The following is a 17,063-nucleotide window of genomic DNA, read 5'->3' as shown; positions in this document are numbered from 1 at the left end:
GCTCACGGCCATGCGCACAAGCGTGCTGACCCACCACCAGACCCTCGCAGGTAAATCCAGCCACCCGTCACCAGGCAGAGACTGTCCCAGGCACGGCTTCGCACCAGCCGCCTCACCTTCACGGCTGCGTGTGGCCCCCAGCCCCAGGAGAGCCCCCCTGCCACGTGGCTGGGTTTCTCGGGTACAGGCTTCCCTTTCCTTCCTGCCTCGCTCCATGTCCACATTTAGCTGAGTGTCCTGTCAGCAGCCGCCGGCTTGGTGGTGTCCCCGAATCCCTCCCGGCGTGGCAGCTGTCGCCTTCTACACCAAGCATCCTGTTCCGCTGCCCCCGTGCCAGTCTGTTTTCAACCGTCTGTCCATCTGACCTGCTGTCTGCAGGCCACGGGCCTGCCCGGGACACTCTTTCCTTGCTGCTCCACTCTCTGCATCATGCTGTTCAGTGCCTCTTTTCAGATCTGTTCCGTCTGTCTAGCAAAGCAAAATGTCTCGTCGGTACCAGAAAATTCCTGGCCACAGTCCTCACATGCACTGGCCTTCTCCAGCCTACATCTCGTTCTAGGACCACTTCTCTTCACTCTCTTCCGTGCCTTCACCTCCGGCATATTCCCAGCATCTCTCTGCTGCCCACTCAGTAGTTCGCTCAGAACCACCTTCCATTCTAACTGCTCCTCTCTTCTGCTGAGTCTATCGCGTTCACACTTAAATGCTACGACTCTGGTTGCCGCAAGTGGAGTCGAGTTCTCTGAAAGGTGTGAGCTCCTCCTTCAGAGCCTTCTCTGAACCCGGCACTGCTCCTTTGTCCTTGGTCCTAACCCCGCTGCAGGGTCTCGGGTCTCCAGGGACAAATCCTGCTAACGCTAATGCCAGCCTGTGACGCATGCACTTTTCCTGTGGGCAGAGTCCTCCATGGGGGTCAGGCAGCTGCGGGGCGCCTGTGAAACCTCCCAGAGTTGCCACAGCACACTGAGACGCTTGTACCGTTCCCCGCGCTGGTGCGCAGTGCTGGGGGGTGGAAAGGCCGCAGGCTAGCAGGGAACGAGGCGCGAAGCAGTCACGTCCTCCCCACCCACAAGCTCCCTGAAAGGCCGAAGGCTGTCTCACTGAAGTTCCATCGTTCCTGATGAGGCAGGAAAAGTCACTGGTTTTCCTATTGACGCTACGACCTTGAGCCCCGAGTGAACATCCTTCCAGTCTGCTGTGCGGCAAAGCAGGAAGAATCTGGAAAAGGCTGGTGGGCGCTCCAAGGACAGTGGGCCCAGGAAAGCCAGCAGAGCAGCAGCTGCGGCGGGCGCTGAACGGCCGTGCGGCTCAGGAAGGAGCACTCTGGCCGGCGGCCGGCGGCACACCGGGGTTGCCCGCCAAGCTACAAGGTCTGGATCTCCCGGGCGGCTTCTCCACCTGAACAAAGCTCACGTGCCACTTCAAGGAGGACCACGGACAGCGTCTGCTGCCATGACGGCAGTGCAGCTGGCAGCCGCTCTGAATTCTGGGTCCGTTCAGCTGCCACGCGAGGCCTGAGCGCTCCGGCTGCTGCTCGTTGACGCTGTGGAACCAGCGCAGCCAGGTTTCCACTCTCAACGGTCGGCATTCAGAGGCCGCACGCCTGCCGTCCAGGACGCCCCAGGGACTAACACGCGCTGCTGGGGGAAGATTCACCTCACTCAGGACAGGCCCGAGGAGCCCAACGAGACTGAGCACAAGCACTCACTGATGTGCTCCTAGAGTGACTGAGCACAAAGCACTCACTGACGTGCTCCTAGAGTGACTGAGCACAAGCACTCACTGATGTGCTCCTCGAGTGACTGAGCACAAAGCACTCACTAATGTGCTCTTACAGTGACTGAGCACAAGCACTCACTGATGTGCTCTTAGACTGAGCACAAGCACTCACTGATGTGCTCCTCGAGTGACTGAGCACAAGCACTCACTGATGCGCTCCTCGAGTGACTGAGCACAAGCACTCACTGATGTGCTCCTCGAGTGACTGAGCACAAGCACTCACTGATGTGCTCCTAGAGTGACTGAGCACAAGCACTCACTGATGCGCTCCTAGACTGAGCACAAGCACTCACTGATGTGCTCCTAGACTGACTGAGCACAAGCACTCACTGATGTGCTCTTAGATTCCACACTGCACCTGACTTTAAGAAACAAGCATTTATTGACCTGTGATTTTCCACTGAGGAAAAAGATCTATAATTACCTGAAAACGCTATTAAAATGCCCTCTTCACCAATTATATACCTGTATGAGACTGGATTTTTTCACATAACATACTGAAATCTAACATACTGAACATATGAACCACACTGAATAAGCAACACTGAATATAAAAGCACATTGAAGAATTTTTTTCATGCCTCTATTAAGTTAAACATTGAAGAAATGTGCAAAAACCTAGAATGTCTTTCTTCTCACTAAACCATGTTTTGTTTTGGAAAACACTAACTGATCACAAACATATGCATAGTAATAGCTTATAAGGATATCGCACAAAGGATCTGCCAAGTTATTTTTAAATAAATTACTAGACATTTTTAACTTTCTCTGAATTTTTTTCCTTTAAGCTTTTATTTATTTATTTGAGAGGCAGAGCCATAGACAGAGAGAGAGAGAGAGAGAGAGAGAGAGAGAAGTCTTCCATCCGCTGGTCCACTCCCTAAATCGCCACAATGGCTGAAGCTGGGCCGACCTGAAGCCAGGAGCCAGGGCTTTTCCTGGGTCTCCCACGCAGGTGCAGGGCCCCAGCACTTGGCCATCTTCCACGGCTTTCCCAGGCCACAGCAGAGAGCTGGATCAGAAGTGGAGCAGCCGGGACTAGACCAGCACCGATATGGGAGGCAGGTGCTGCAGGTGGGGAATCCTGCAGCCACAGCGCCACCCTGAACTCCTAATGTGGGAAACATGAAGAGAACTCAAGAATTCACCCACATAAGAAAAGTTCCTTACTTCTCACCACATGAAGGGTCCTGCAGAGCCGGGTCACTGTGCTCCCGGGCAGCACCCGTGTGCCCCGCTGGGAACAGCTGTTTCCCAGTGTGACTCTTGCTCTGACCGGCCAGGGTGCCAGCTGCAGCACTGGAGCTGCTGGTGGAGCCGCCACTCTGTCTCTGCAGGGCTGGCCCTCGCTGAGACTGAAGCATACTGCTCAGGGGCACCCAGTCGCCTGGCATTTGTGGGGAGGGGTCAGTTCGTTCTTTGCCTTTCGTCACCACCTCTCTGGAGCCAGAGCCCCCTCCCACACTGTGCCCTCATCTCCAGAAGCCGTCCTCTCCCTGCCCATCCCAGCACAGGTGCACAGCACCCACCCAGCACCTCACGGGCTGGGCTCACCACGACACTTGGGCCAAATCAAGGCAGTCCCTCCATCAGTTAGTGACACCTCACAGGATGCAGAATCGGCGAAGGAAGCTCCAGGTGAACCAGAAGCATCACTGCTACCACCCAGGCTCTCCCAGGGCAACAAAATAAAAATACATTAAAAAGAAGGTCATAGTGCAGAGGGGAGAGCCTCGGTTTCAGGGTGCCAAGTGTGGGCTGCAGCAAGGGCCGCGCAATCTCAGGCAAGCAGCTTTGTCTCTGGCCATCGGCCTTGTGTGCCAGGTGCTGTGGGCCGTCGGCCTCGTGTGTCCCGTCTACTGTGGGCCGTCGGCCTCGTGTGTCCCGTCTGCTGTGGGCCGTCGGCCTCGTGTGTCCCGTCTGCTGTGGGCCGTCGGCCTCGTGTGTCCCGTCTGCTGTGGGCCGTCGGCCTCGTGTGTCCCGTCTGCTGTGGGCCGTCGGCCTCGTGTGTCCCGTCTGCTGTGGGCCGTCGGCCTCGTGTGTCCCGTCTGCTGTGGGCCGTCGGCCTCGTGTGTCCCGTCTGCTGTGGGCCGTCGGCCTCGTGTGTCCCGTCTGCTGTGGGCTGTCGGCCTCGTGTGTCCCGTCTGCTGTGGGCTGTCGGCCTCGTGTGCCGGGTGCCATGGGCCATCAGCCTCGTGTGTCCTGTCTGCTGTGGGCTGTCAGCCTTGTGCGCCGGGTGCCGTGGGCCGTCAGCCTCGTGTGTCCCGTCTGCTGTGGGCTGTCGGCCTTGTGTGCCGGGTGCCGTGGGCCGACGGCCTCGTGTGTCCTGTCTGCTGTGTCCTGCAGCACCAGTGTCAGGAGCGCTGTGCTGCAGGACACGCTCAGGGCCCCTCATCTTCGTCCTGCTGTTACCACTCACGAGCAGTGCGTCAGGTCCATGGTTTTGGACCCGTGACTGACCAAAGTCCCTGGCCACATGTGGTCTCAGGCACACTGATAAGTAAACCAGACTCTGCCTAAGGTAGCAGAGCCACCGGTGAAAGCCACGCTGAGAGTCTACACAGAGAAAAACCTAGTGTTTTTCCCAAGGGTTTTCAATCAGGATAAAGATAAGAAGAAGAAAGTGCTTCTTGAAGTACTAGCAGTTCTGAAGAGTTAAGTGAAGTGAGACCAAGTGCAGGGGGACAAGCAGAGAGGCGGGGAGGCCAGTCCTTGAGGGGGGCCCAGCTGCTGGCATCCAGGCAGCCGGCTGGAGTTCAGTCAGCCACGGCCACTGCGCCCCCCACGCATCACAGCAGTCCCCCAGAGGCCCTCTGCTGGGGCCGCCTACGTGGCCCCTCTGAGCATTACAGCCAAACCCCAATGTCCCAAATGTGCCTCTCACTGCTCTCAGTTGGACTGTGAGGAACCAACGTAACGTAACCACATAAGGGTCACGTGGCATCCAACAACCACGTGAAGATCACATGGAAGCAATGCAAACACAGGAAGGCCGTGCGGCATCAACGTGGCCACTGGAGGATCACGTGAGGACCGACGGAACCCCGGGGCGCTTGTGGCATCAAGCAACCCGTGACAACCACACGGAAACCACGTGAGGACTACACGGAATCATGCAGCCCGCAAGCACCACGGGAACCAAGGCAACCACTACTGCGCGTGGCGCACAGGCAGCAGGCCTCTAGGCCTTCCACGTGCGAGCGCTGCCAATAAAGCCCTTCATCAGACAGCAAATCTCCAGGGGAAAATGAAACGGCAGCATCGATCTCATTGTGCAGCTGATCTTATTTACAAATAAAAGCCAGATAACCTTGTACTTAAATGGCGGGAGTTCATCACTCACGATCAGAGAAGTGACATTCAAATTTATAGTTTCACATTACGGTTCAATCTCTTTCCTAAGGAGGGAAAAGCCTTGAGCTCAGGGGTGGGGGTGGATTAAAAATATGCAAACATTAACAAGGTAAGGGAAATGACGAATTGACGTGTGGCCAAATACATCTCCCACAGGCACACTTCTCTTCCCGAGAAACCATGCGAGGCCTGGAGCGGCACGAAGGGCTTCCCCTTCTGCCTGTCGGCTCCTCACTCATCAGCAGTGATGTCATCCACGCAGGGCCCGTCAGCAGAAACACTTCATCTAACTCATTCAAATTAAGGCCGAGTCTACATCTTTAGACACATCTGTAAAAGCGCCACTTTGGCCACTTCACACGCAGCAGCTCACGGAGGCCTTGTCAGCGAGTGGTGTCAGGAGCGGCTGCTGTGACAGTGGCATCCCCACCTCCTTAGAGGCTGGGACGCAGGAAGGCTGCAGAGTGCTCCCCCCACGTTTCTCCCGGCCTCGTGGGCAAAGCCCATCGCCCTCCCCGAGCTCTGCTCTAGGCTACCTCCTGGAGCTGGACCTCAACATCCACCCTCTCTCCAGGAGAGCCCCAGCAAACTCAACTGCTGCTCCCCAGGTGTGCAGCAGGTGTCCAGGAAAGGCGTAAGATGCACAGAGTTCCTGCCACTCGAGGGTCTGTCCTTGCACGGCGGCCACTTCACCACCACACTGGTCCCATGAAATCAGCCCTGTCACTGGGAGCCCTGTGGTCTCCTATGGAACTCTCAGACACAAGCCTCCACCGAGGGAGATGGGCAGAGCCCTGCACCGCGGCTCACGGTCTGCCACCAGCTTGGGTTTGCCTGTGAGACCAGGCACAGACCAGCACGCATGGCCCTGGCACCGAGACGGCGAGGCTGAGCCTGCCACGGGCCTGGTGTCAGACGGGGATCAGCCGCCCCAAATCTGATGCCCTTCGAAACGCAGAACCTCTGAAGACAATCTGCCTCGCGTGAGCCACACCTCGCATCTGGTGCCGGTGCCCAGAGCCTGCAGGCAGCGGTCGGACCGACGAGAACCTCCAGGATCCGACGCTGCACCTGTCTTCTCACTGATACGCTCAGCAGCCGCCCGGTCTGGGCCCCACCTCACACCCTGGTCAGCCCCTAGGAGAGCTCACCACTGAGGAAGACCCAGACGCCGCAAGGAGTTGGCGAGTGGATTCAGAAGGCAGCCTGTGGACAGGCCCAGTGCTCTCCCAGGAAAGGCGTCTGGGGCATGGACCCGCGGCCCTGCAGCCCCTGAGGCATGGACCCGCACCCCTGCAGCCCCTGGGGCATGGACCTGTGCCCCTGCAGCCCCTGGGGCATGGACCCGCACCCCTGCAGCCCCTGGGGCATGGACCTGTGCCCCTGCAGCCCCTGGGGCATGGACCCGCGCCCCTGCAGCCCCTGGGGCATGGACCCGCGGCCCTCAGCCCCTGGGGCATGGACCCGCGGCCCTGCAGCCCCTGAGGCATGGACCCGCACCCCTGCAGCCCCTGGGTTATGGACCCGCGCCCCTGCAGCCCCTGGGGCATGGACCCGCACCCCTGCAGCCCCTGGGACATGGACCCGCACCCCTGCAGCCCCTGGGGCATGGACCCGCAGCCCTCAGCCCCTGGGGCGGGCAGCGCTCACCTGGATGCCGTCCAGCAGCTTGCTCATGCACCAGTAGGTGTCGGCCTCGATGTTGCGCAGCACCTCGGCGGGCACGCTGCAGATGTCCACACTGTCCACGTCCTCCCCCTCTGCACAGAAACACAAGGCGGCCGTCAAGCACACGGGATCAACAAGGCCGGAAGGGACAGCAGGGCCATCAGCCCTCACACGCCCCTTTCTCATCTACTCACCCAATGACGCATGCAGTCTTCCACCTCATCGCTCAACGGCTCTCAATTTAAATACCTAATTGGTTGCAGGTAGTTAATATTCTGAATCCCCTCTGATTAATTAACATAATTAATATATTGCAAACGATCGCTTCCCAGGCATTTCACATTCTAATGAGACAGAACCTGGAGTGGATGACTTATTCCTGGTGGAGACCTGAAAGGTGATCCAGCTGATCCCTAAAACCTTGCTGCTGACATCTGACGTGCTCATCGGCCAGAATTCCTGCAAAACCTGCTTGCACGCTTCGTTTCAGAGCCACACCAGGGGAGCACCCCTGCGCCCTGATCAACGGCCTCACACAGCAACACCACACGTGGGCTTCAAAGCAATAATGGACGATGGTGCTCCCAACAAGTCCCTTCTGAAAGTGTATTTAAAAAAATAAAATAAAATAAAAACACCTAATGAGAGACCCTAACTGAAAAGTCTTGAGGACGCAGGGGCCAGCACTGTGGCGCAGCATGTTAAGCCACCGCCTGCAACACTGGCATTCCTTAGAGGGCACCTGCTTATGTTCTGCCTCTCCCGCTTCCAATCCAGCCCGTTGCTAATGGCCTAGGAAAAACAGCAAAGGATGGCCCAAGTGCTTGGGACCCTGCACCCACGTGGAAGGCCCAGATGAAGCTCCTGGCTCCTGGCTCCTGGCTCCTGGCTCCCGCCTGGCCCAGCCCTGGCTATTACAGCCATCTGGGGAGTGAAAAAGAATATGGTAGATTTTGCTCGCTCTCTCCCTCTCTCTCTCTCTCTCTCTCTCTCTTTCTCTGTCTTCTCCTTCTCTCTCTGTGACTTTCAAACTAAATAAATAAATCTTTTTTAAGAAAGTTTTCAAAATGCAAAACAGTTACCTAATTCAAATGGCTTATCCAAAACTTGAGCAACCTAATTTTAGATGCTTGCGAAAAATGGTATCATCCAGTGTAACACTCATATTATGTTTAAAAAATTCTGTGTCCTTTAATTTTTAAAAAATTTTATTTGCAAAGTAGAGGGAGGGCGCCACTGCAAGGAAAATGTTCCTTAAGGCAAGAAACACTTCAGCCTAGAACATATTTAGAAAGTTCCAAGCTGATAAAAATAACAGTAATTCTCACATTGTAGTTGCTAACATTTATTGAGTGCTTACTGTATGCCAAGCACTCTCACACCTTTCACTGCACACACTCATCTAGTTTAACCTGAGTTCCGCTGCTGTGGAGCTGCCTCAGTGGGCGTCCCGAGGGAGGGCTCAGACCCCAGGGGGCCTGCGCACTCCACCCACACCGCAGCACGCATCAGTACGTCCTGTCTATGCCGGGCCATGGACAGTCCTGTCCACACTTCCACATTCCCGGGCTGCCTCCACAGTGGGTCATGTGGACGACAGGCAGCAGGAGCCCGACGCGGGAACCGTCCCCACACGTCACCCACGCACGAAGCAGGGACGAACAGGGAGCGGGTGCCCTCTGGAAGCCTGTGCGTTACAGGGGAGGACAAAGGACGCCAACAACTGAAAGCATAAATGTTTAGGGGTCAGGTCACCCAGGTGGCAAGCAGGTGAGGCAGGGCACGGAGAAAGTGGGGGTGCTTACTCCTGAGACCCCGGCTCCTGAGGAGACTGCGTTAACTCGGGGACCCCTGCACCACCACAGCCTCCTGGAGCTCACTCCCCGAGCACACCGCGGCCACCCAGCCAGCCCTTCCCGCGGACACAGAGTTACAATGATGAGCTCCTTCCGCTGGTCCTGCTCTCCGAGCGGCCCTGCAGAATCAGCTGTAGGCGCTCACTGTGGTATGCAGGGACAGCTCTGCTCATGCCCAGCCCAGCAAGGCAGGTGACCCCAGAACTCTGCTCGCCCAGGGCCCGGTGTCTGCTCCGAGCACCTCCTCTGTGTGTCCCCAGTTTCTCAGGGCGGCCTGAGGTGAGAGCTGCCACCTCCTCCAGTTCAGGAGCCAGAAACTAGGTCTCCAAGAGCCCATCAAAGTGCACGGGGAGACAGAGCGAGCTGAACGGGACAGGCTTTTCCCAGACACCACGTGCAGCCCTCGCGTGCTGACGCGAGCATCAGCAGCCTCCACGCACGGGGAAGTGGCTTCCACAGCGCTGACTCCACGTCCCCGCAACCCGAGCAGACCTGACTTCACCTGCCCCGCTCAGGGGCCTGAGTCAGCAAAAGCCACCAGAAGACTGCAGGAGCTCGCCAGCGACACAGCATCTCTGCCCAGGGCCTTGTCAGCACAGCGACATTTCCTCAGACACAATCAATAAAGCACTCCCGGACCCCCAGGTCTCTCCTCACCGGCCCAGCGGCAGCTGGGCCACCCCAGGCAACACACGCAGGACACAGGCGGCTGCACGAGACAGGTCAAGTGGAATTTTCTTAGTCTTCATCTGGCTTATCATCTTGTCCGAGGAGATGTCAGAAGCCCGTTCCAAGGAGTCATGTCTCACAACAGGCATGTGTTACTCTCCAGTGTGATGAAGCAATGGCATTTAGCGCAGGGAAGGCCCCGCCAATCTGTCTTCCCAACGCCAAGAGGACTGGCATTATCCTTATCATTAGAATGAGGTAAATATCTCCAGCCGGAGAAAACAGTCACCCACACTGGGTAGAGGCACAAGGAGTGGCACAGAACACTGTGGCAGAAGTGTCAGAGTCCAGGGGTGGGCTGCAGAGACACCCCTTGGGTGGCCCAGCGGGGCCCCAGGGAAGCAGACCACCCAGAGGCCCGAGCACATGGCTCCCCGGGCTGGACAAAACCTCAGGCAGAATCCTCAGGCACAGGTCGCCGTTCATCTGCGGATGCTCATGCTCCCAGCAGCTGCAACCAGGACCGGGAGAAGCCACGCCTGTGGGAAGCAGGGCCTCGGACAGGGTCAAGACCGCCTGTCCCAAACAGCACACACTCTCCACCAAGCATGCTGCCACCCCGGGGCAGGTGGGGGAGACCACGGAGGGAAACTGGAGCAGGGAGAGACCAGGCGGGCCTCCTGGGGCCTGAGGCACTCAGCCCGGAACGTTCGTTCCCAGCTGTGTGGCCCAGACAGGGAGGGAGGGAGGATTTAGCTCCCTAACCCTGCAGCACGCAAAGGGCGACAACAGCACAGAAATCCAAGCAAAGGCCGCAGATGAGAAAGGAGACAGACGCTGAGAACTCCGAGCAGCGCCTTGGTCCGGGGAAGGGACTCAAAGGCGAGCATCGTGACCCCCGGCCCTGCAGGTGGAAACAGCAGCAAGCAGACCTGGCGTGCCCATCAGTGGGGAGTGGGACCCAAGTGAGGATGTGGCAGCCCCAGGGCCTTGCAGATCTGCTGGGAGGACAGCTACAGCTTCCCCTCCCCCAGCGAGGCAGGCCTGGGAGCCATGGCAGGGAGGGGCTGCCTGAAGAACTCTCGCAGGTGGCATCCACACCAACAACAGTATTAAAAACATCACGGCATTTAAACTGACTTGTGGCCGGTGCCGCGGCTCAATAGGCTAATCCTCCGCCTTGCGGCGCCGGCACACCGGGTTCTAGTCCCGGTCGGGGCACCAGATTCTGTCCCAGTTTCCCCTCTTCCAGGCCAGCTCTCTGCTGTGGCCAGAGAGTACAGTGGAGGATGGCCCAAGTGCTTGGGCCCTGCACCCCATGGGAGACCAGGAGAAGCACCTGGCTCCTGCCTTTGGATCAGCGCGGTGCACTGGCCACGGCGGCCATTGGAGGGTGAACCAACAGCAAAGGAAGACCTTTCTCTCTGTCTGTCTCTCACTCTCCACTCTGCCTGTCCAAAAAAAAAAAAAAAGAGAGAGAGAGAGAGAGAGAGAGAGAGAGAGAGAGAGAGAGAGAGAAATAAACTGACTTGTTTCCTCTGGGAACTGGCCAGATTCCATGTTTCCCTTGTACCGTTTAAACAGAAACTAGCACGCCCACCACAGTCCTGGAGCTGGACCCAGGGCCCACTTCACCCAATTACCCACAACCCCTCCTCGACAGGGCCCAGGTCCTGTCTCCTACACCCTGGGGATGTCAAGGCAAGGTAAGCATGGGGGGTGGGGGGGAGGGTGTTGGGCGGGAGGCACCAAGTGCACAGGCCAAGCCAAGAGCCGCCTGAAGGAGACAGAGAAAGCACTCCCATGGCCCTGGGCAGGAGATCAGCAGTCCCAGGTGAACCACAGCAGACTACGAAGTCACAGGATATAAAAACAGACATTTAATTAAACAATCTCACTTGCCTTCTCTAAGAAGAAAGGCTTTAGGGATGATTTAAATAAACCTTCCTTGAAAATGCTGTCCTGCTATATCATCAAGTTAAAAAAAAGCAATTTATGAAACAATCCCACCTTTCTCAGCAACTCCATTTACATCCAACCCCCCAGCACCTCTGCATGCAGGGACTCAAGAAGTCTACAGAAATGGAACGAGAGGCCAGCGCTGCGGTACAGCAGGTAGAGCTGTCACCTGCAACACCAGCCTCCCACACGCGTGCCGGTTCCCGTCCCAGCTGCTCCACTTCCGATCCAGCTCCCTGCTAATGGCCACGGAACAGCAGTGAAAGATGCTTCGAGTGCTAGGCCCTACACTCAGGTGGGAGACCCAGATGGAGCTCCTGGCTCCTGGCTTCACCTAGCCCAGCCCTGGCTGTTGCAGCCATCTGGGGAGAGACCCAGCGGATACAAGACCTCTCTCTCTCTGTAACACTATCAAACAAATAAGCAAATCTTAGGAAGAGAGAGAGGGAAAGGGAGAGGGAGAGGGAGGAAAAGGGAACTAAAGAATAAATTTCTTTACAGAAAATGTTGGCATTCATGCAGTTTTTTTGTAACACATATTTTCCATGAACGTTCTGAAGAGCCCATATATCTACACACACACACACACACACACACACACAAACTGCCCCCACGGTGCCACAGAGAGGGGCCCTGGACCCCTTTCTAGAGTCTATCAGGACCTACAGGTTCTACAGAGGATACAGGATAGAAATGAACACTGATTTCCATGAACAACAGTTTGCAACAGGAAAAACAACGTCGCACTCAAGCTGTTCGGAACGGTCGGACCCAGGCGCTCCTTCTCAAACACCCCAGAGCAGAGGTCCCCAGTGCAGGGCTGCCGCCCTTGTCGATGGTTAGCCGTGGAGGGCCCTGGGGCGAGTGACCAGGGCAGGGCAGTGCCACGGGGTGTGGACGGCACCGTGCAATCAGCATGTCAGCATGAGCCTCGACTGCTCCACCAGTCTGTACGGGCAGATGGACAGACAGACGGATGGACACGTGGACGGACATGAGGAACTAACAAAAGAGTGGAGGACAGGACATCCAGCCTGGTAGCCGGCGAGCCACACAGGGTTATAACTGTTACTTTTAAATGCTCCAAAGATACCTGGGGAAAACAAAGAGCAGAAATTTTCTATGTCCTCAAGAATATTCTGGTGACGAGGGTCGCTTGGCCAGGACACTCAGGCACCAGTGACAGACACAGCGCTGCCTCCGTGCCCCTCAGCAAGCCCCTCTGTGCCGCAGCCCCACTCCCTCCGAGAGCCCGATGGCGCGGGGGGCGCCCTCAGAAGACACAGAAGGGGCCTGCAGGGGGCCACACGCTCAGGGCCCAGGCCAGCGAGTGGCGGTGCCCACCACAAACCCGGGTCTGCCGTTCCATGGGCCTCACTGCGCCCTGCGGACATGCTCCCCACAGAGGCCTCAGCACCGACTACACCAGCCTTACGCACCCACAGCTCCCCAAAGCAGGACTTTGTGGAACAAAGCCACGAGAGCCCCGCCACCCCACAAGGCCACTCCAGCCTCGGGGTCTCCTGGGGGCCGATGACAGCGTCTGAAATGGCCAGACGCTGTCGTCACTGGGGAAAGCCAGATGCAGAGCTGTGTTCTCTGATTCTAAACGGAATGCAAGTGTGGCCACTGGGCAGTCCCTTGCACGTCACAGGCTCCCAGGACACTGCCGGCACCCGCAGGTGAGCCGAGGCAGGAGGGGGCGTGGTCACTGTTGTTATGATGACGCTAATCACCCGCACTGCACAAGCCCTGCAATAAACCTCTTCACGTAATTAGGAGCTTTACTGGCAATCAAAAGTCCGCTGTTCTTCATCAGCGAGCTGGAACCGCTCTGTGGGTCTAATCTTTCGCATCTCCCAACCTGGGAGTTTAAATCTGCAACCCTGACACTGCAGTGTGGAGACTCCAGCACTTCATTACGAGGATTTGAGTTCCAGCGCAGAGAAAAGTCCTGCTTTCCTGAGAGTAGCACCTCAGCGCAAGACCGTAAATCCACAAGACTCGGGTTCAGCAAACCAGCTACTGCTATGATCAAACCGGTGTGGCAGCAAGAATGCCTAATGCTAACATAGATAACGTGCAGCTCAAGGTCAGACAGAGCCGCGGTCATAGCCCACTCCCCGCTGCCCCGCCGCAGATGAGGCCATCTGCCCGCAGCCCACAAGCGCAGGCAAGTGGCCAGTGCGAGAGTGTCAGGAGACAGTCGGTGCGAAACAAGGACAGCCCCTCAGCAGGGGCCAGGAGAGATGGCACCATGTGGCCGAGTCCACCTGCTCCTGCGGTCCCAGGACAGCCCCTGCGATGAGACGCAGCCTCGCCTCCAGCCCAGCACCACCCCGAGCAGACCCCAACCATGCTCACAGAAAGCCATGGCCGCCTAGGAAGGCACAGCGCCTGGGGACAGGGAGGTGTCTGGGGTGTAGGCCGTCTACTCTCAGGATAAGAAAATCTGCTCCAAGTCCCGCGTGCACAGGACACGGGAAACAGCCGCGGCGTGCCACTGAAGGAAAGAGGGGAGACCTCGGCATCTTGCCAGCCTGGTTTTCTGGATGCCGCTGTTTGCGAGGAAAGAAAACCGCTTTAATCTCATACTACGTCTTTCCCTCGATGGGACCCTTGACGTTTCTCCGTGATGCTGTGAACAGGAGTTCCTGCTGTAGAAGTGCTCCTTGTCCGGAGAGTGACTCTGTCTACTCACACGTGCTGAGCGCTCGCAGACACGAGGCACGGTGGGTGGGGGGGACCACAGAACAACAGGGAGCCTGAAGTCTGGGGGGAGCACGGACCCACTCCTCCCTCCCCTGACATCTGCTCGCTCTTCCAGGGTTTGCTGCCCGGCCATCCTTGACGGGAGGCAGAATTCACACAGCCATGTCTGACACAGGGACCACCACGTGGAGAATGAGGCAGTGACAGGGAGAGAAGGGCCCACGGTCGCGGGCAGCTGCTGCAGAGATGTGAGCATGGGGGGCTGGGACCCCGGGGTGGAGCAAGAGCTGACGGCAGACAAGGGAGGCAGAGCTCCCAGGGGCGGATCAGGCAGAAGGTCCCGGCGCCAGGCTCAGGGCTGGACCTCCTCGCAGGGACGGGCCGTGGTGCAGCCAGTGCTGTGGAGGAGAGGAGGAGGAAGAGGGAGGAGGGCACAGGTGGGGCGAGGGGGACCACGGCTGCCCCTCTAGCCGGCAGAGCACTGCCAGAGAACGAGACGCCACAAAGGCGCTGCACTGCGCCCTGCGGTGCAGGGGGGACTGGACCTGCCAGCATGCCCTGGCACAGCTGTGTCTCCCACCCGTGTGCCCACTCACCTCGCTGGCCCCACATGGAAAGAGCTCCCTCCAGGCAGGGCTTGGCCACCTGACTCTGAGCCCCTGGCACTTACGTGAGGAACTGGCACACAGCAGGGGCTCAAAAACTCCATGCCACGTGAAAAAACAGGCTTCCTTCGAAGAGCTTACTGTCTGGGAGGAAGGTCTGAGCACAGACATAATTAGAGCAGGATGAAGAGCGCTGTGCCGGGACGGTCTTTGAAGAATGGAAAAAACGCAAACCCAGTTTCTCTGGTTAGAAGAAATACTCAAAATACTCCTGACAATAAGACAATATATCATCTAATTTGCTCCTGCTAACAACAGTGCAGACAAAGGAGAAAGAATCCGTTTGAAGGGAAGGAAGCCTTCTCCCAGCGTCCCACGACAGCGCCTCGGAGCGCCACGGCACAGAAGCTCGGGCGCTCTCGGGAGACGCGACACGACGTTGCTATCCTGAGACACCTTGAAGAGCTGCTGTGGTGGGGAAGCCGAACTTGCCTTTGAGAAACCTAGACACAGTTTCTCAGGAAAACAGGGCGTGCATTTGCCCCCAAGGGTCCCCCGGGGCCCACCTGTCCCTCTGGAGGAGGCGCCCTGCTGCCCAGCATCACCGTCACTAGGACACAGAGGACGCCGGACCGTGGGACGCGCGCCCGAGCTGCCCAGGCTGGCCACCTCAGCCACTCCAGAGGACAGAAGCTCCTCACGAAGTCTGCCTCTGTACCGAAGGACCGCCGTCATGGCTGCTTCTGTGTCTCAGTAAGGAAAGACTGCAGGCCTGCTCCGGAGCGCCCGGCCCGCGGGACGGGGATCCTGCAGGGACACACACCCCCACCCCCAGGGGGCCGGCCGCACTGGTCTACAGGGAATCGGCTCCTGAGTCAGGACCCTGAAGATGCAGACAGATCCTACATCGACGCGCTAGGCTGATTTACTGCTTTATCTAATTAGTCAAAACAACCCCTCAAAGGATAAAGCCATCTTTAAATCCATCAACAAAACGGTCCCTCATGCACGTCATTAACAAAGGAGCCAAATGGAAAGGAAGACTGGCCGGCCACAGTGAAGAGATCACGGGGCACCCACGTCCACTCCACGCGTGGACACACCCACTGGGCCAACAGTCACGCCGAGGGCTTGGTGTCGAGACAAGAGCACGAGGCCAGGCGACAAACGCTCACCACGTGTGCTCACGGCACACAGCTGCGGCAGGCTGCAGACAGCCCAACAGGCGAACACGGCCAGGAGAACCTCATTCCCTGTGTCACCAACAGTGTCGTTGTATGGAAATCTACAACAGCGGTAGGCAGGAAGTTAAAAATAAAGCAAGTTGGGAGAACATCTGCAACTTATTACAGGTCAGGATTAATTTCAATAATCTACAAAGAATTATTTCTCAGCAAGAAAAATCCCTCAGTAAGCAAACTGAAAATGAGAAAAATACCTTAAAAGGTTATTGTACTAAAGAAAGCCAGTTAAAATCATGAAGCAACAGTCAGCACGACTTATTAAATAAATTCAAATAAATACAGCATCACGGATTGGTTCACCAATAAAATTGGCCAAGACTGCAGGTTTAAAACTTCCCCGGCTGCCACAAGTCACGAGAAACAGACCTGAGCCCCAAGGACCATGCACAGCACAGCTCCACGCGTGGCTAAGGGCACACCGGATGAACACACTCTGCAAACCAAGCTAACAAAATACAGCAAAACCCCGTACGACCCACAGAGCTTTCCTGAGCCCAGGCAGCGCACCAGGTACCAGGACAGGGCTGAGGGTCCCAGGAGAAACCATCCGTAGGCCCCACCCTTACATCACGGGAAGTCTGGCTGGACAGCCAGGCAACAAGACGGAAACCCCAACCACGAGAGTGGGCTGGACACCCCTGCTCCCCACAGTCAGAGTGAAATGGTCAGTTAGTAGGACAGGGATACTCCCCTTCCACCGTGAACAGCCAAGAAGTAGCTCAGAAAGTCACACTGTAAACCTCTGCGGCTTAGCTGAAGGAGGCACCTGCTGCCCCACCAGGCAACCCACCTCTCGCCGACAGCACCAACAAGAGGACCTCAGCTGGGACCACGCAGGAAAGGGTCAGCCCCTTCCCTCATCAACCCGTGGTCCAGTAAGTCACGCAGACACATCAACTCCAAAACCCTGCTCGTGTTGGTGCTGCTGACATCCCAGCTGGGAGCCCTCTCGTCAAATCTGCAGTGAGGGCAAGCGCTCCGTCCGCTCACGCGGGCTGAGCATCTGGTACCTTGCACAATGACCATAATGAGGCTCCCGGCCATGGCCTCCACAGCAATTCTAAACCCGTCTGTGTGGAAGGCTGCCTGTGGTCACTCACTGGGCACGGCCTTGCCAGGAACCAGGCTGGCAACCTGGCCCGCTGGCTGGATTTCAGTAGCCCTTGAAATGCCCCCGAAGGCCCATCCATCAGGAATTGATACGTTTCAACACATTC

The 17,063-nt window shown here is 57.3% G+C and overlaps 1 protein-coding gene across 3 annotated transcripts in view; it reads right to left on the bottom strand.

The window, feature by feature from the left end:
- TBC1D22A (TBC1 domain family member 22A) overlaps positions 1-17,063 on the bottom strand; it is a 361,580-nt gene that overhangs the window by 149,601 nt on the left and 194,916 nt on the right. For all 3 annotated transcript variants that reach the window (XM_051839990.2, XM_051839991.2, XM_051839989.2), the window contains one exon: positions 6,784-6,893. In XM_051839990.2, the coding sequence (XP_051695950.1) occupies positions 6,784-6,893 (110 nt within the window). The remainder of the gene's footprint in view (positions 1-6,783; positions 6,894-17,063) is intronic.

Source organism: Oryctolagus cuniculus, chromosome 11, assembly GCF_964237555.1.
Source record: "Oryctolagus cuniculus chromosome 11, mOryCun1.1, whole genome shotgun sequence".
Lineage (NCBI taxonomy): Eukaryota > Metazoa > Chordata > Mammalia > Lagomorpha > Leporidae > Oryctolagus > Oryctolagus cuniculus.
This window is presented reverse-complemented; position numbering and strand designations above follow the sequence as displayed.